The sequence below is a fragment of the Pyrgilauda ruficollis genome, unplaced genomic scaffold (assembly GCF_017590135.1).
Source record: "Pyrgilauda ruficollis isolate IOZ18807 unplaced genomic scaffold, ASM1759013v1 scaffold1, whole genome shotgun sequence".
Classification (NCBI taxonomy): Eukaryota; Metazoa; Chordata; class Aves; order Passeriformes; family Passeridae; genus Pyrgilauda; species Pyrgilauda ruficollis.
In genome coordinates, this window is record NW_024508100.1 from 7,650,047 (window position 1) to 7,670,171 (window position 20,125).

General features: G+C 39.9%; 1 protein-coding gene across 1 annotated transcript in view; it reads right to left on the reverse strand.

Moving 5' to 3' along the window:
* EVC (EvC ciliary complex subunit 1) overlaps positions 1 to 20,125 on the reverse strand; it is a 48,235-nt gene that overhangs the window by 12,095 nt on the left and 16,015 nt on the right. The window contains exons 10-12 of the mRNA XM_041459033.1: positions 16,792 to 16,940; positions 13,889 to 13,987; positions 6,112 to 6,324 (exon numbers count right to left, since the gene is read on the reverse strand). Coding sequence (XP_041314967.1) covers positions 6,112 to 6,324; positions 13,889 to 13,987; positions 16,792 to 16,940 — 461 coding nt within the window. The remainder of the gene's footprint in view (positions 1 to 6,111; positions 6,325 to 13,888; positions 13,988 to 16,791; positions 16,941 to 20,125) is intronic.

Sequence of the window (20,125 nt, forward strand, 5' to 3'; positions counted from 1 at the left end):
TCCAACTCTTACTGTAAGATGAAGAGTATATTTTAGGCTACTGACAGATGAATAAAAGCAGGTTACGTGCAGGTTACCTGTATCCAGAGCCTGACAACAGCTGAGCCGAGCCTGGGCCAGCTGAGCTGAGCTGAGCTGAGCTGAGCTAAAAGGAGGCAGCAGAATGGTTGGAAAAGTGGCAGTGACCTGCAGGACCAGCGCAGCTGGGCAGGAGAAACAGCAACAGACACCTGTGCAGGACTGAGCCCAGCAGAGCAGCAGCACAGGGGGTTTATTTGTCACTGGCTTCCATTGTTTCAGGATGGGGGGTGTGGGAAATGTTAGCCATGGAAGTTCCCTTGCCATCCTGCCTTTGTTCCTGCTGGCCACATAGGTAGGGAGTGGGAATGGTCTTCGTATCACCTTTGTCTGGGGAACCAAGTGGACTCAACCTACAGGGAGCATCTGCCATCTGTTTGTTTTTTCCCAGTGGTGAACTCCTTTTTGCTGGGTAAAACACTTTCTCTTTTTGTACACCTTTGCTATTAATATTGCTGTTGTTATTGTGAATTTCTTACTCCATGGCTTTGTGCTTTCAATAAATTGTTATCTCAACCCATAGTCTCAGATTTTGCCACTCCCTTACCGGAACAGGCAGGGGAAAGGGAGTGGCTCATTTGCAGTTTAGTTTCCATCTGGTGCTAAAGCCAGCACAAATGTATATTTGCACAATTGTTAGTGTTAGAAATTAGGAGTGATACTGGGCCTCTCTGCTGGATATGAGTTTTTTCATTGGGAAGCAGTGATCTGTGGAGGAGAGAGGTTTTCTCTGTGAACACAGAATGAACTCCCCTGGGAAGTGTAGAGAACATCAGAAACTTCATTCTGGCTTCAAAATAAAAATGTATTTCTTTCATGGCTAGTGCCTTCTCTGTGGAATACACAGTGACACATCTAACTGACCTCTCTCCATGTAGAAAACCTTACCAAAACACATGTTCCTGAGCAGGATGCCTGACAAGGATGGGAGGGCAGGCAGTCAACAACAAGTGACAGATGGGAAGAATGCAGCTGAGCATGAGAAGCACAGCCCAAAAGACTGCATGGCACTGGAGACCCACCAGGCTGCTCTTGGCAAGAGCCTCAGATGTAGCTGTGTAGCCAGAACTCAACTGATTTGACTCTAGGTGAGTCTGATAATCACAGAGCACAGCTGAGCACAGTGTCTTCTCTGACTGCATGCTGCAAGCATCAAATTAAGGTCTATCAGATCTTCAGGTATGATCATGACAGATGGCAAAGACTTGCTTGAAGTAATAATTGTTATCAGCATTTCCCTTTAGCAGCTCTGTGGATTTAGCTCCTGGTGTTTCACACCTCTCTGCACATGCCTTGTAGATCCATCACATTGTGTACTTTAATGTCTCTTTCAGCAGTTCAAAGAAAGTCTGAAAACGACCTTTTACTTTCCAGAAGTAATTTTATTTCCAGTGAGAGACTGGCTGTGGTTCAGCTGTGGGTTTCCATCATTTTTGGAGACCTGATTATTTACTGAGAAGTTGCTCTTGAAGGGCAAGTCAAACAGCATTAAGGTATAAATCACCAAGAGACAGAACACCTTCAGGAGATTATACCTGAATTGCAGTTGGAATGGTAAATGATATAATATTGCAGCCAAGAACCCAAAATATAGTACCTTGCTTGCTATCAGTATATCCTATCCAAAAGTATATACCATCACTGTCAGTGATAACAATGAAAGTGATTCTTGCAGTTGTTCTTTACTTCCGTTTATGAAGAAACAGCCTAATTCTGCAGTAGTGAGGAGATCCTTATAAAGAATGAGTCACCTTTTCCATTAAGAGTGCATTTGAGGTAGTCCATATGCACAATTTATAAAATGACTCTGCACCTCCCTGAGACCAATGGGAAACTCTGAATACAGCAGAAATTCCTCCAGCGCACAGTTATTAAACTGAACACTAAAAGTACCTCAGCCATGTAAGTAGTAAGAGAACAAGAGGAAAGGAGGGGGAATCATTACACATTTATGATGAGAGGATGAATAAGGGAGATGATTGAGAATTAGACCAAATACTAAACAGTTTTTCATCTCAAAGAGGCCATTAGGAAGATGTTCAAGATAGAAAGGATCAGCTGGAATAAACAGGATATTGTATGTTTAATTGGAAACAACACCTAGGCAGCTCACTGGGATGGGCTTGCAGAGCTGGGTATTTTCCACCTCCATATTACTTGAAAACCTCACATAGAGAGGCAGAAATGTGACAGCAAAGTTTCTCTGGGAATGCTGAGGCTGCTGGCATGCGGTTGAAAACCAGCAAAACAGAAACAACTATTTCCTCAGGCCAGGTGGCAAGGTCAGACTTTGTGCTTGCAACAATACTCCACTGCTGGGTCAAGTCACCAGGCACGTCTCCAAGCTTTCCTGTTCTTGGGAACAGCCTTACTTTGCTCAGAGATAGGTTGTATGGAGGGGACAAACTCATGCTCCTGCACAAATCTAGAGTCTGGAATGGAGCTCAGGCTCTCTGATCCCTGCATTAAACCAGTAAAACCAGTGACAAAAGTATGGTAAATGAGGGAGTAAAGCTCTAAGGAATGTCTGGCTTCTTGGAGTGTTATTCCAATTGCTACGAAAAAATTAACCAGAGAAAGTGATAAAATGCCCACCCTGTCAAAACTGGTAAGCAGGTGCCAGTTCAACTTTCTGGGCAACAAGCAATGATGTGGGAATGGATGGAAATCTCATCTCATTTTTATTCTGTAGGCTTCCAAATGTTTTGCTTCTCTGTCACAGGTCCATTACTTCTGAAGCACTGCTAAAGTTAAGGATTACTCTCTGGCAATAAAGGTGAGAAATATGCCTCTCCTTTCTGTTTTGACATCTTTAGCACAGATTATTCAGGGAATGAAAGGAAAGTGATTTCTCTGTCTCGGCCTGTAGATGGGGTGCGATGCACATGACTGCCAAGTGAGTCTCAGCCTGGTGCAGGAGGCTGCTCCCTGGAACTGCTCTCTACAGAAATCATGAATTAGGGACTATGTGGGAAAAGCTCAAAATTTATTTTCATTAGTCATTTATTCCCATTTGCCTCACTCATAGCCTCCTCAAGCCTACAAGGCAAAGTTATATATGAAACTGATTTTTTTCTTTTTAGTTGTAAAAGTGTTTCTTTTCACCCAAAGGACATCATATTCCAGAAATGTGCTAGGAAAGATAATTTAAAAAAAAAAGGTGATTCAAGTAAAAGGGAAAAATGTCTTTTAGAGCCACTTTGAAAAGCACACATAAATACCCTGGTGAAAAGTCTTCTGGTGTTAAGACTTCCCAAGCCTGAAAAGCAGGTGACTCTGTAACTCCCAGCACAGCACATTTATCAAGAGACAAATGAAAGACATATCTCCTGCTGCAAAATGCCTGACAATTTAAAAGGCCTGTCAATATGACTGTTGACTTATGGATCTTTTGTCAAACCCAGAACTCCAACATCTATGGGCTCTTCCAAATGACATAATCATCTGGCACAAGTGTCCAACATCTCTTCTTCTTAAGGTGGAAACCAAGTGTTCCTTTTTGTAGGATGCAAGTGTCAGCTTACTGCCTAAATGTTCATGCTGCTGTGTTATAGTACCAGCCTAGCTTTGGTGGAATAGCTATCTCCCTGCATGCTCTCTTTGGAGACAAAGCAGTTCAAATCCTTTCCAAAAAGCCACAAGCATTAAGTTAAAAAAAGGTACTTAGGCTCCTGCACAAAATACTGTTTTGAGAACACATAAGATTAATTTCTCACTAAGAGAAACTCTTATCTCTTTTTGGAATTTATCCTGCAGAATCACTTGTCCTTAGGACAGCTCTGTCTGCCACTCAGGAAGTTTTTGTATTGAATAAAGCCCAGCTGCAGTGCTAGTGAGTCAGAGACCAATGGGAGAGCTCTGTCACGGCTAAGTTAATTCCTCTATAGCTCTATGTCTCAGTAATTACTGTTAATGATGTCAGCAAACCCTTTATTTTTGTTTTTTTTTTTCCAGCTAGGAAGTCATCTGCTTTACATTATGCATGCCAAGGTACACAAAGTGATGGAAAGCCAATCTTCTAATTTAAATAACCTATGCTTGGGCATGATCAGAACACTTGAATTCACATACAAGGAATCCATCACACAGTGCTGCCCAAAGACCTATTATCTAACAGCTGAGCACTGGAGATGAACTAATCCTTTAAATCCTTTGAGAAAAATTCCCAGGGTATGGTTTCTGCACTAAACAGTGTGCCCAATGATAGCAACAGAGGAATGCACAAACAGCATTTTTGGGCCAAAACATCAGACTTGAGATGTCCCCCCTCTGTGATGAGTCTCTTGTTTGTTAGGTACATCCTCTACAGCCCTGAACAATGGCTGAGGTTCAATGGGACGATGAGGTTCAAAGGGCCACAGCAGAGGTGCCCTAATGTGCACTCTGACATGACATTATTCACAAGTTGCACACCAGAACCTCCTGCTTCTCTGTGTTTTTTAGTGACAGTGAATCCCACCACATTGCTTAAGGCTCTGTGTGCTGCAAGATGTGCTTGTACTTCACCTACCAGACCAGGCTGCTCAGGCCATGCACATACAAGGACAGGCAATTTGTGCACCCTTGATGAATGTGAAAATCAACAGCAATGTTTAAACTTGACAAGTCAGGTATTCTAATCTAAGCCTTGATAAAAAGGGGCAAAATAATTTTTAAAAAAATTGAGGTCAGGCAATTGTTTCAATAATCACTAAAGGTACAGGTATGCCAAAATCAAACACTAAATGCCAGCCAACAGTCCTGGAAAATACAAATGTAAGCAGACCCACTGAGCATGTGAGCAGACCCACTGCCATCAGTGGTTGGTCCCAAGCACAGTTTAGTTTAGTTTGCTAAATAGCCCTGTGACACCAAATCAGAAAAACAGAATTGTTTTTCAAAACAGGTCAGTTACAATAATGAAAATAGAAAAAGATCAGCAAGGTACATGTTCCATAACTCCAGATTAAAGAAAATATAGAAGAAAAAAGGAAATGTCTCAACATTTTCAATGAAAAAATTTACTTTTGTATTGCCAAGGGTGTCCTAAAGCCACTGGTTAGCAAACAACTCTACCAGATTTAGTAGGGAGCCCACAGTTTCTTGAATCACAGTGTTTTACAGCAGAATCCTAAATGTGAGTGGGTGAAAGAGTTGAACACCTTAATGCAGTTTGCAATACTTAGGGACTTGCTTAGTACCTCATTAACAATGTACTGGATTCTCTAGGCACTTTGGAGAATGAGGGCAAGGGAAAGTATGATTCTGCCAGTGTTAAAGAAATCTGCCAACCTTTTTTTAAGAAGCTCCAATTACTCTATACATTGCAGCACGCACTTAACATTTAGGAAAGGACACACCTTTGAATAAAGAAGGTCTTTTTTGACTAAGCTGTGTTAGAAGCAGTGTTAACAGAGAAAGAGCAGTGCATGAATAAATTGAAGGCATGTTTGAGCCCCAGTCTGATGCTAAAGACACCTGTCAGCATTTATTCTTGTTTTCTCCTCTGGAGTCAATGCCCCTATGGTGGGCACACACAGAGCAGGAAAGCTGGATGTGTTTTTTCACCTTTGCAGAGTAGAGTAAGCTTATAAAAGTACATATCATATGTTTCCAGTTATTACGGTATTAATACATAAAAATTAGTAAGAAATATTTATTATTTCAAGGCTTCCATGCCTGTAAACTGTATTTATATGTACCCTCTCCAAACAGACCAGGCAAAGGTTTTTTTGAAGTGTTTCTGTAGATGCCAACAGTTTAGGACAGCAGACAGCAGCCTTGCCAGAGAGTGTTTATGTGCTGACAAAGCTGTCAAACACTGTGGACAGATGTTCAGTAATTACTCTCTGACTCCTCTATGCAAGCCTACATGCACAGCATACATATTCACTCTATCCTGCAGATAAAACTGCTCCTCCTCAGCCTGGAGTTGTATCTGGACCAGGCTATATATTTATACACTAAACACCCCTACAGATAAGTATCTTGATAATTTTTTTCTGTATCCCATTTTTAAGACACTGAGATCTCAAAGCGTAACATGGATCTTACTTCTTTTTCTTGCAGTAGCTGTTCCTGGAAAAGCTTCCAGCGTCTCTGGCGGTGGTTCTCCCATTTCTTCAGCTGAGGGACCAAATTCTCCTGCCATTCCTCTTTCAGAAGCTCACATTCTCTTACAGAGAGGCTGGTCACTACAGGCAGGGTCTGAAGAAACAGCTCCGTCACCAACTCTGCTAAAGCATGGGAAGCCTTGGAGTACAGCTCCTAACAGAGGCACAGAGAGAAACAGGTGACAAAGTGAATCCCCAGCCCTTTGGAGCTGTTCCCCTACATGTTCCACGATTGATGCCAGTAAGGGAACCATGTGAATACACTGGGCTGCTGTCCAAATCCTAGAGCTAAAATCCAATGCCACTAAGGCTTGAGTTAAAAAGACAAGGTTTTGTAGATGGAACAACAAAATGTTTTGGTTCAAGCTACACAAGACATTTAAAATGCAACAATGGCAAGAGCACATGAGACCCTGTGCCCTGACTGTTGCTCACATGTGACTGCAGTAGAAAAGAACATCTTGTTTTACTGGCTATGGTGATGTGTTATAAAAACACCTATTTTGAAAGTGGCTGTGGAAACAATCCAGTGTAGCACAACTTGTAGGCACATTTTCTCAGGTGCTGATATGAAATGAATGAAGAAAGAGGGAAGATTAAAAAGGATGGTATGGCTTTTAGATAGACAAAAGTGACATTAGTCATGTCAGTTGTTGGTACTTCAAAATATGACACTCTTCAATGCCTGAAGAATAGAATTATTCTAATTCATCCTGGGGCAGAATATTTTCAAGCTAGGAAAACAAACATCTTCTGGTGGTTTTAATGAAACTAGTCCCATATGAACAGCTTTAAATTGCTGAGGCTGTTTCACTCACAAGAAGCATTGGGATGATTTAGTCAGATGACATCCAAGCTAAAAACTCAGTTCTAGCTTCACTGTCACATGCACAGTGGTGATAGGAGCTGTGTTGGCAAATTGGGTGCCATTTGAGATAATTTCTGGGCAGGAGTGGGGACAGGTAGTTTTCCCAGCTGAAAAGGGAACAAAACCACACAAAAGTGCAAGGACAAGAACTTAGAAATAAAGACCAGAACTTAGGTTGAATAAGAAATATAGTTTTGTGCCCACATTTGGGGTTCATGTAATGTTTTCACATCACCTTTATCTGTTCCATGTTTAGGTTTATAAATACCCTTTGAAGTGATTGATTTCTGCAAAATATTTCAATATTTCTCATTTACTGTACAATATACAAGCTGTGCACTGAGAACTACATTATTATTTTCCTCCTATGATCCCTCTAGGATGCTAATCACCATATTAATTAGCTGTTTCACAAACAATAAATAGCTTAACAGCTCCCTGCAGTAACCTCTTCTTATGGATAAAACTGAGGCACAACACTAAAAAACATGTTCACTACACCTTTGAGATGAGCTGTCTCAGCTCTTTTCACTCTCTTACCTGTTTAAATGAGGCAGGATTTTCAGAATCCAGCTCCCACTGGCTTTCTTTAATTTCAAAGTATTCTGAATTCTTGCAAATTGGACTACAGCTTTTTGAAAATGAGTACTGGGTATAAGCATGAGAATTAGTAGCCAAAGACCCAACATAATATCCAACTTCTGATAATGCTTTTCCCATTTCTACTGATTGCTCACAATCTAGACATGACAGTGTCATTAGAGGAACATTTGCTACACAGGTGCATCCTGTGCTGAAGGATTATTGCCCCTACTCCTTAATTAGTCATTTATACCATACTAATAATCTGTGTAGTTGTGGGCCTGGCTTAGCTTGCCAAAAGCAATGCCAAATGGTTATCTTGAATTCTCTCTTCTGCTGTTATTTTAAAATCCAAGACTCCCAAGTTTTCAGATTTAACATAAACTCAAAGATACTGCACTTCTAATCTACATACCCCATACAACATTTACAGAATAATGGCTGTATCTCTCTAAACCATCTCTCCTCTGAGCTTTACCAGCCTTTCAGGACATATTAATTCTCCTGCCTTTCCTGGGTGTTTAGTGATATAAGAATTTCTATTGGGTCTGAAATAGTTCAGAAGGAGTCTAGAGGAGTCTGTGGCATTTCTACAGCAGTAGATCAAAAGATCTCAGGCAGAGTGTTAAGGAATTCTATTCCTTAACAATGGCAGCTAAATCCCTTTTGAACACATTTTGCTTTGGAACTGATAGCATTTCCCTGGCACGCTCACAGCTCTGTTATTATTTGCCATGAAATGTTTTGCACAGAACAAAAATATGGTATTTTGTTCCTGGCTGTCAATGGCATTTTGTTCTCCCTGTACCCCCTGCACCTTCAAATTATACTGTATGCTTACCTTTGGCACTACCACAATCAGTGAAGAAAAATGTGATTGGGTCTTGTTCCCACAAAATGACTTATCTATATTACCTCACTAATGTGACAATCACAGGGACATCAGAGCCCAGGCAGCCCTTGCATGCCAGACCTGAGGACAGCATGCTGTACCCAGAGGCCACACCACAGGGACAACACAGTGGCCATGCTGTTTAATGCAGCACTTAAAAAATGTGGCAAAATGGCCTTTAAAAATTTGGGAGGAGAACTTCTAAGTCTACATTTAGGAAAGATTGCAGATGTGATTGAATTCTACCCAGTGACTCAAGCTAACAAAATAGTTCAAAACTATTTGTACTCTAAGGAATGTACTTGATTTCAAACTGTAATGAAGTCTGTCTGTGAGCAGGGATGGCACACCACGTATTATAAAAGTTACTTTCCACAGGAAAGAAAGGGAAAATCAGTACTGCTTCCAGGATCTTATTTTTGGACTAGAGCCTCTACAAATATTTTTTACAAGCTTCCTGACATGCCATGTCTTGTTTTTAGAGCTTTGACTTAACGAAATTTATTCAAATTGATTCTATTAATAGAATAGCTGATTGCAGTATTGAATGAACCTGTTTGTAGTACCTGGCAGTCAATCTCAAAGCTTTTCAAAAAATCCCCAGAGAAACACATAAAGAAATACCATGGGTTATACATGAAAATAAAATGGGCTTAGATTAAAATGCTGAGTGCATCTGAATTTTAAACAAGACAGTAAATATATAATTTTGTCAAAAACCAGGGGAAATACACAGCTTATCAGATTTCACTCAAAGAACAATATTAATTTTCCCCCTTAAACCTAAAAGATTAAAAGGTTCCTACATATAGATGAGTGAATAGTGAAATTGTGAAGCAGGAAAATGCATTTAGAAAGGCTGATTGTAGTTTATTTTACATGCCAGTCACTGAAAAGTATATATAATCTGAAAGAGGCAACTGCAGAACTATTTGTTAACTTGTGATAGAACATTTTATTGAAGGAATTAAGTATCTGATCAGAGCTGTGGAACATTGTTGAATGTGCCCCCAGAAGCTCAGTGGCGAGGACACTTGGTTAGGGGGTAAGAGATTCATCTCCCAAACCATATTGTATCTTAGGAAGGACAGAGATTCAATACTCAGATCATACATCCCATAAATATATCCAAAATTCTGGGGTACTGGACACACACACACTACTGGCCACCAGAAGATACTCCACATACACTCAGAAGATACACCACTTGAAACAGGGAAAAGCTGATTGCATGTACTTCTCTCTTCCATGTGAAGAATTCTGGGAAGTCAGTTGGAAAATGAAAACCCTACCTGCTTTTAAGCATCCTAACATCAAAAAAGCACAGTGACATTGAAATAATTCTTAGCACAAGTTAATAAAAAAGCTCCACTGCTTGATTTCCACACATTTAAAATGGAGGTCTATTGAAATTTCAGTCTTGCCCCCTCACTGGTTTTTGATTTATCCAGGAGGCAGTTCCAATCTTCTCTTTTGGTACTCCTTTTTAAGAAATATGCCTTTGTAGATAAGGTTACATCCTTCATGAGATCTAACTATTAGCCAATTGTGAATCTGTACAGTGGTAAAATCCATTTTCTAATGCAGTAGGCAAGAGGAAGACTTCAGAATGAAGGCTACCCCTACCAGACATCTCGTATTAGCTTTGACTGAAGCAGCCAAAACAAATCTAGTAGTGCCCAAACCCAGAATTAGAATGGGCTCTCATGGTATGAGTTCACAGATTTAATCTATTAGATGATGCTCTATTTTTGGGTAAGTCACAGGGCAAAAATTTCAAAAGTGAGCCTTTGAGGCAGAGGTCTCCTGATAGGGATTTCCACCTGAGACAAACTGACTGATTCCCCCTAAAAAGATGCCAGCTCTTGGTACCCAAAAATGCAGTCCAACACCCCTAACCATATCTCATGTTAACAAAATTACATAAGGAACGTAACGAAAGACCAAGTCTCAGAGAATCTCTACTTTTTATCTTGTCAAACATTTTTTCTCTCTTTTACTAACAATAGAAAAAATCAAATACTTTTCCTCCAACTCACATTTATGTTTACTGCCTTGCCCATTGATGACACTCATGACTTAATAGCTTTTAGTCTAAATTCTTGTGTATTGTATTCCCATGTCAAGCCAAATGAAATAACATTCTGATGAATGGCTATCAGCAAAGGGGAATTATAAATGACAATAAATTGTGTTTTTATGGTTTTGAAATAAAGGCAGAAGAAAAAGACCTATCTTACCATGTACTACGTAATTCCTAGCTGTTAATTGATTTCCTTTGTGCAATCTGCCTGTCTGTTTTCTTAATAATAGCCTTATCCCCCCAACCTCTTCACTTCTCCTTTCCCTACTGAAATACATGGGTAGTTCACACAACAACAACAATAACAACAACAACAAAAAAAAAAGAGGGAAAATATTAAAGGTTGGTGACTATCTGGTATGTTAAACTTGAGACAGGTTTGACCTAGCCATTAATCTGTTCAAGGGAAACAGAACTGGACATACTGGGGCAGGGAGTGGGGTGGGTGATGTGTTATTGCTGCCATGTAATAGAAAATAATGGTAAAAACAGCACAGAATCCCTTGTATACAGGATCATTCTGTAGACCCTGCTCATAAAAATATTAGGCTGATCCATTCAATTATATTTGCACATTTTTTCCTTCAGTTATGATATACTGTGATAATCAAAATAATTTGCTCTCATTTTTCAACACAGGTTTCAAAAATTAGTTATGGAGCCTGTGTCTAGACACAAGAACTATTCACCTACAACACACTATTTTAATCCAGTAGTGTGGCTGAAAATCCTCCAAATATAACTCATTCATTCACTTCAGGCATCAACAGACTCCACTGACCTTGGTTAAATCATTTTAATTGATTTATTCATGCGTACACAAAACAAACCTACTCAATTATTCTATGCAAACACAGTCAGCTTCCAGATCATTGAATTTTTACATATTTATTCACAAATTTGGATAATTCTTCCATGTACTGTAGCAGTACAGACTTCCCTAGTGCTAGAGGGTTACATAAATCTATCTTGATCTGTTTAAAAGGTGAAAAATGAAAAAAATGGAAAAGGCATAGAAATTCGACAAGGGCTTTGAAGAGCACTGTGAGAACAAGCTAAGGATCTTCCACAAGGGAGCGGCACTCAGAGGTTAGTAACACCTTTTCTTCTGTCCTGAGAATACTCACGGGTTACCTGTTCACCTCTTCCTTATATTTTAACATCACCTTTTTCATTGAGATCGTGTTTCAGCTTCTCCATTTGCAAGGCAAATGACTGTCAGTTAAGCTTCAGGGAGTGCAGATCTTCTGGAAAGGCAACATCAGGCTTTGCAGTGTTTACACAAGTGCCCAAACTAGCTGGTTCTACAAAGTCCAAACCCAGTGGGGACATTGGTCTGTAGCACAGAGCTGATGCTGCCATGTGAGGCTAGCTGGTACCCAGCTTGTTAATGCCTGCTTGTTTAACTCTACTTGAGCTGCAGTCACACAACTGCACTGTGGAGGATCTCAAATGTCTGTCATCTTCCCACTGCTACCTTGCCTTTCCCAATAGTAGCAGCAGCTTCTTCCTATGACAAAACTGGAGTAACTAAGTGAAGAGGTGAAGTCCTGCTGCCCATGGAAAGACTTGTGCTTGTACATGCTGCACTTCTGCTCTGAACGTGTGGTGGAGCAGAGAGAGAAGCAAAGGCATTGTGTTTGTGAGATGCACCTCCTTCCTTTAACAGCAAGTCTAGTTTTGCTTTTATGCCCCTGGCTATGGAAAACATGTAAACACTGCACTGTCCTCAGCTGCAGAAGTCAGCACAGCCCCATTTACCTTCAGTGGGGCTATGCTCATTTGTTTTATCTCTTCTTTCTAGCTTACAAGGTATATTCAAAAGAAGCCTCCTCTCTTAAAACAGTTCGTAGGATCTGTATTTGGGGTTAAGGGAAGAAAGTGTAGTCACTCATTATATTAAATATCACAGTAAAAATGTTTTATTGCAGAAATAAAAAAGTGGAAATAAAGATTTGTGGACCCTCAAACAGATGCCAGTTGCATCAGATTACTTGCAGTTTTTCATATCTGGCAGTGTTTGGGTCTAGTCATAGGAGAGCAGCTGTAATATGGAATATAATGGACTAGAGCTTGGTGAACTGGCAGAGTTCAAGTTTGTGCAGTTCTCCTGGCAACCTGGCAATTCTAGAAAAACTTAATTTACCCAAACCAATTTTTTTTTAGTGGGAAAGAAAATTTAGCTTAGTACTGAAAGAAATAGGATTTTCAGTCCTGTCTTAGTGTTACTGAAGTAGAGTACACAACAAAGGAAAGCAATATAATTTCATAAATGAGGAGGAACTGTGTAGATTAAAAAAAAAAAAATTGTTTCGTCTCCAGACTTCACATGAATTGAGGAAAGGGATGGAGAAGTTAGTAACTATGGATGATGAACTGAGCACAGTAATATCAAGCAAACATGTTGATTTTTCCTATATTACACAGCTTTGTACATTTAATCTACTCTGATTCACTGGCTTCATATTTTTATCAAATGAATTTGAAAAAGTGCATGTGGACTACTGCTAATTAAGATGGTATGGGTATATTAGCCATAAGTGATAGGGACCACAAGTTTCCACAATATCCTGATGTGGTCATAATTAATCATGACAAGGATCCTGTTGAGCTGAAAGTGATTAGTTCCAGCCTAATTAAAGGTCACTACTGACTATGGTTTTGGGCTTCACCAGACAGATCACGTTATCATATTTTTTTCTGCATAGACAGAAAATAATTAAAGATGATGCAAAAGCATGAAGCACCTAGAATTTTCCAAATCAGTAACAAAAAGAAGTGTTAAAATATTACTTACACCAAAGATCTGAACCTATTTCAGGGAACTAACTAGAATAAAAAAATTTCTCTGTGAGAAATGAATGAAAATATTGTCTTTGGAGATGTCGTGAAGTTCGCTTAGAATATTATCATCCAGTGACAGTGCAGAAGAGATAAGTATGCCACATTAATGAAATCTCCCTCCTGGCAGTAATAACATTGTATGCTCTCAACATTACTGCAACCTTGTCAGCCACCTGGGCAGCATGTTTTGGCAGACCATGCAGGCATTTTCTGACTCATATGAGGTTAGGAAACATAGTACTTTGGAAAGATACTGGAAAAGGCAAGCTAATATGGAAGACTGTCCTGCCTCCATCTTCTGCTTTGTCAGCCCAGCTTTCTGGAGCTGTAATTCCTGGAGGTGATCCTTCCTGCAATTCTGCAATCTTCCCCAAGGCCTGACACTGTAGTGGGGTTAGACAATCTTCAAAATTAATTTAGCAAATGACATTTATCACTAGAAGTGGCACCTTGTAGAGACCGGCGACAGCCTCTGTGCTCTCACAGTCATCCTCCTCCTCCAGATCCCACTGTGCTTGCCAGTGTTTCTCCATCAGCTCATGGTAAGCCTAAAAAGAAACACAGTAGGTATATCTAAATAGCAGAAAAGATCTTAATAGTTTCTTGTGAGCCTTCCCTTTTCTTCCTTGATGCTCTTCCCATGTATCACTACAAGAGTAATTGTTTACCTGGAACCATGACTCAGAGAAAAAAGGAACATGCCTTACCACTTTAATTTGAGCATATCCAGTCTTGAGTATAACATTTCTTGGCCTCAGCAATATGGGGTTAAATAATATGTAAATACTACTAGAAAACATGTGAAATGATCTGATTTGAAACCTGCTTTCCAGTGTATAAATATCACTACATCACAGCCTTACTATGAGGTGCAGAACAGCCATCTGACATCACCATGAGACACGTGAGTTACAGCTGTATCCCACTGTACAGGGCTTTTGCACTGGGGTTGGTCACCATGACCCATGGTGGTTCCTAAAAGGCTGATCTATGATATGGTCCTGACTTGGTCCTTGGTCACAGTTTTAAGAGGGATGAATTCTTTTTCTTCAAGTAAGGATTGTGACTGTGGATGTGTTGGCAGGCTCATGGAAAATTATATTTCACAGACAAAGGCTACCTCAATCTACAGACTAATGAGTAGCATTATACATAAATATTCCATATTTTGATTTAATCTGCCAAGTGCTCCCTTTCACTCCCATGGTAAATATGGCTTTCTTCATTAGGTATGTCAATAGAGCTCTGCTAAAGAGAACCAAAGTGCCCATAAATGCTTCAGCATTCTTGTAGAGGTAGACTTGAAAGTTCACACATGTCATGGAGTCATACTTTATGATAGAATTTGACACATTAACTGCTATGACTTTTATTTCCACCGTGGGTAGGCAGAGCCAGACAGGATTACTGTAACTGACACTTTATGGTTTGTGTTCTTCATTGATCATTCCTTGATCACTCATTGATCATTCCCTGCCAGTAAAAGACAAAATTAAAATGCTTCTTTTCCAACAGAAACATAGATGAAAGACAAAGAATGATATAGGAACTCTAACCTTTACTATACATCTCATTCTGTCTTATAAAAAAATCAGATCTGCATCAACTCAATTGTTAGCACCCTACTTGTGTTCAGAGCAATCTGATGTGAATGAAGTTTATTGCAAAATCCACCACCATAATTGGCAACCACTTAAAATTCAGCAGTAAGGTCAGTTACTGGCAAGGCTGCTACCTTGGTGGTGTGAGCCCTTGATGAGGTGAAGGGGGAAAGGCAGAGAAAAGAAGTGTTTTTGATGGATACAGCTCTGGGCTCATGGTGAGGCTTTGCAATCAATTCTTTTACTGTTGGCCTGGCTGTGAAATTATGAAACAAACTTAAAATCCTCAGTGCCAAGTGGATTGTTCTCCCAAAATAATTACTGTACTATTTAAGTCAAACCATGGGAGCTGCAGGTACAAATTTTTCTTATTCTTTGAAGAGTTTCTGCATTTAAGACCCCATCTGTTCTGGGACAAAAGACTTTCTCACTGTGCAGCAGAAAGGCTTACATTTCTGATTTTCATAATTTGTACACAGGCATTTCATAATCCTAAAACTCAGCTGTGTTCTGTCCTGCAGCATGAAGTGCACGTTGCCCCTCCCTGCTCAGCCTGTCAGAAAGCTGTTGAGTTAAACACTAGACTAATGATCTGCTCATCAGGTGTACAGAATAGAGCATCTCTTGCACAAAGCTGTGTGGCCGAACCTTGGTAGGGAAGGGATCTTAAAGCAAAAATTTTAAGCTTTGTTCAATGAATCTGGGATGTGTCCAGATTGTCTGGAGTGTCCAATGATGTCTAAAAGGAAAATACATTCACAAATGCACACTGGCTACAAAAATGCGTGACAGAATTATTTGTCTCAAGTTAAGAAAAGCCAAAGATGTAAAAAGTGCTCTAGTTGTTTTGGAGTGAGGTGTTGCCAGGTAGGTGTGCATACAGAAATAGTAACTGCTTTATCCAATTCATACAATATAATTAAAGAATATGGCCCCATGGTGCAAAATTGCAGTGTTAAGACCAATAAATTCTGATAGTTTGCTGCAGTTGGAATCTGGGTCTTCTCATACAGTAATTTTATCTAAGTTATTAGATTTCAGCAAAAGTTTAATGCTGCTGGATGTAACCAGTTTCACCTTAAATTATTTATTGTCACAAAAATTGAGTATTGATTTTTTTTTTAATTCTTAATAACTTGGGTTTGCAGTTGTCAGCAGTTACTCGAATTTTGCAGCTCTCAGCATTTACAGCCAAGAACTCTGATTTTGTATATTCATTTGGAACAATAATAACAAATCTCTATAGAAAATATGAGCACAAAAACATTACACTGGCCATTGTATGCCATATTAAATTATCAATTGCAAACCTTCTCTAAGGCATCCTGCCAGAGATTATAATTAGTTTTTCTTCTACTTCTCTGAAATTTGCTAAGTCTTTTGAGCCTCAGTAACCCCACTCATAGAAAAGCTAATTAGATCAGCGCAGACTGTATTCTTCTGTAATGCAGGCTGGATACTTTCCTCCAGGTATTTCCTGTCTTGAAACAACACACAATACCTAAGTAAAAGATATTTTCTACGAAACATGTAATTTTGCATTAACCCCATTGGCATTCTCTTCCAATGCACCAACACCAACGCTGCAGGAAAAGCCATGGCAGCAGAGGTTCTGACCCTGTCCACTGTGCTACTGCACATGATTCTCACAAGGACCCTAAATTCCCAATTTTACAGAACTGGGAGAAATCTGCAATACATTTGGCTTCAAAAACTAACAGAATAGGGAAAATAAGCTTTTACTTGTTCACCTTGAGAAAATGATGAACATCTTCAGTAAGGAAAGTTTTGCTAAGGAGACTCTCACGTTCAGCTTCCTGTCTGCGTTTGAACTCTTCCTTCTTCTTCGCACGGCACTCCAGCCGTTTCAAGATCAGGTCTTTACTTTGTTGCATGCACTCTGGAACATAAACCACAAACAATTAGGCACCACAACTCCACAGGGAGAAAGCAGCATCTGCTACTGTCACACAACATAAGCTCACGGAGATCTGTTAGTGAGTGAAATAGGCAAGTAATCACCATGCAGGATTTGAAATTTGCTTCTTACCCTGATGGCCTTTTTAGATGTGAACTTCTAAATTGTTACCTGGCACTTAAATCTATCAGGTTGTTGGACTGCTACCATTCTGCACCCTCCCTTTCACTGGTGCTGCTTTTTATGCAAAGGCAGTGTGTTAGTCCAAGAAACAAATTGACTCATGCAGCACCCAAACCTCCCCCTCCTGCTTCAGGAAGGTCGGTAAATGTCTCATTACCTAACTGAAGATATGCAAATGCTGCTGCAAGGACAGGGGCAGTAACATATGGTGGGGAGAAAAGGTCTAAAGCAGTGCTTGTTCAGATTAGCTTGAACTGGCATGCAACCCATACATACCAGACTTTTAAAGTGATTCATCCAAGAACCTGCAGTAAAAGTTGTCAAGGTCCCTCCAATTTTGTGCTACTAATGTCGGACTAAATTCCTCCCCACTTCATTCCCCCTGTAGCTCCAAGTGATATATAAATTAACAAGTCTATTTGCATCCTGGGCTGATGAGTGCAATCACTGCTTTAAATGTTCTGCCACTTCAGGTCTCATTACCTGTCCACCTAAGAAGAACTTTACTAATTTCCCCCAGTTACCCTGCCCCAGAGCAGTACTTCACTCCTGACACAAGCAGCTAAAAAGAACAGTTACCTGTGGCTGCTGTTCTGCCACTACACCAAACTGGTTTAACTACAAGAAATTATTTTGTAGGGAAACAAAAGGAGCACAGTACTGCAGCACCAAAAATGTTATTTATTCTCCATGCTAATTTAGTGTGCTTATCCACAGGCTGATGATGCACTGAGAGAACATTTGAAGGTGCACCAAAAGTACAGGAAAGCCTGTAATGAAAATATCACTTAAATAAATGTAGCAGTGTTTTACTTTTAAACACTATTGATTCTTTACTATTTCCTTATTTTGTACCCTAGGAGCACAGTCTTGCTGGCTTTGTGCTCTGTTTGTGAATTATAGGTACAGTTTAACTTTTGTATTTAGAAGCTCATAAGAAAGGTCAACATAAGGCTCTATTGGAATAAATGCTGCACTCCAGATATTTTTTTAAAGCATGTTTCATTTCTATCTAAAACCAGGATGTTGACAATGTTCTTCTGCACAGGATGTACCAACTAAAATATATAGTTATATATAACTATAAAAACCTACTTTGCATTAAATAAAGACCTTGACAGAGGTATTTTTGCTTTGGAACATTGAAAATTGACAAAAAGAAGGAAAAATCACCCACAGACAACCATTTATGCTTAAAGAATGTTAGCAGCTGAACCTATGTAAAAACTACGAACTAGGCATAGACAGTTTTAGAAACAAACATCCATGAAAGAAACTACATCACAATATACATGTATTTATGAATATCAGCAAACTGTTCACACAGCTAGATGTTCTGAAAGAGGATCAAGTCTGCAGCACTTTCTGTGATTAAGTAATTGGCTCAGTAGATGACAGGAGAGTGGTGGATATTGGCTACCCTGAATTCAGGCAGGTTTTCAATGCAGTCTCCTGACAGATCTTCACAGAGAAGAGGATGGATGAGCACGGAGATGGATTGAAAACTTGCTCAAAGTCCACCTGGAAGCCAGCACCTACTGGTGTACCCCAGGGGTCAATACAGAGTGCAGTTCTGCTCAGTAGCTTCATTAATAACTTGGATGATGGAGCAGAGTGCTAATTCAACAAGTCAGCAGAGGTCACAAAAATGGGAAGAGTGGCTGATACACTACACATGCTTGTACTTCCATGCACAGGGCACTTGACAAGCTGAAGAAATGGGCTGATGCAAATCTCCTGAAGTTTAACAATGGGAAGTAAAAAGTGTGCATCTGGGGAGGAACAACCCCAGGCACAAGCACATGCTGGGGACTGCCCAGGTGGAAAGCAGCTTGGCAGGAAAGGACCTGGGGTTCTGCTGGACACCAGGTTGAACATAAGCCAGCGGGCAGAGGGAGGAAATCCTTTCTCTCCATTCAGATCTGGTTAGGCCACGCTTGGAGTGCTGTGTCCAGTTCTGGGCTCCACAGCCAAGTAGAGAGAGACATGGAGATACTGATCTTGGGCAACCAACAGTAGCTCAACTTGCTTGAGCAGTCAGGGTGGACCACACAACCTCCAGAAGTTCTTTCAACCTTAACCATTTTGTGATTCTGTGAATTTATGACTGTGAGATAAGGCACAAATTATCACCACCAAGTCCGAAGTGAGTGAGCAGCACTGCAGCAAGAATATACTGCAACAAGACTGCATTCATTCTGACTACTCAGTTCACTGAACTCTAAACCTAATACCATTTTGCTCTGCACAATTTGCCATTTGGAAATTGTGTTGAAGTGGTTTACATTATTTTCTTTCTGGCTAGATGTTTACTGCTATTTGCTGTGAGTGCTGATGGGAGGCACTGAGCCCTGAAACAGCACCTATCAGAGAAGATGGGGCTATATTTCTCAACATTGGGCATTAGGTAACATACAAAATGACACAGAGAGAACCTTAAATCAGTGGTCAGTCAGCTTAGACTTTATTATGACTGTGTACTTTTCAGATAGGCAATATGAAGAGGTGCAAAAGGAAGAGGAAAATACTTCATTTTAGAAGTATTTTAGTCCGACATAAGAAAAGAGAGATTTATAGGAAGATCTTAAGCTTTAGCAATATCTTTTCAGAAGAGTGATAGCACAACTGCTTTGTATATAGCACAACTGCTTCTGGCTTTACATGCTATTAGGAAATCCTAAGACAGTGTCTTACATCAGCCAGTATAACCAGCAATGCCAAGTATGTGAACAGTAAATGGAGAAATATCACAAATACTTGTAGCAAGTACAATTCAAATTAACTGAACTATAGATTATGTGAACTATAGAGTAAGTACCTAGTAATACCTGGAACAAGACATAAAAGGCCTCAAGTCAAAGTTCCCATTCCAAACATATACCCTCCAGAATAAAACTGATCCTGGTCAATTCATTAGTATCTTTTTAAAACAGAGAGGTATATACCGCTGACACTGTAATTTTTTTTACTCTTTAAAGCAATGA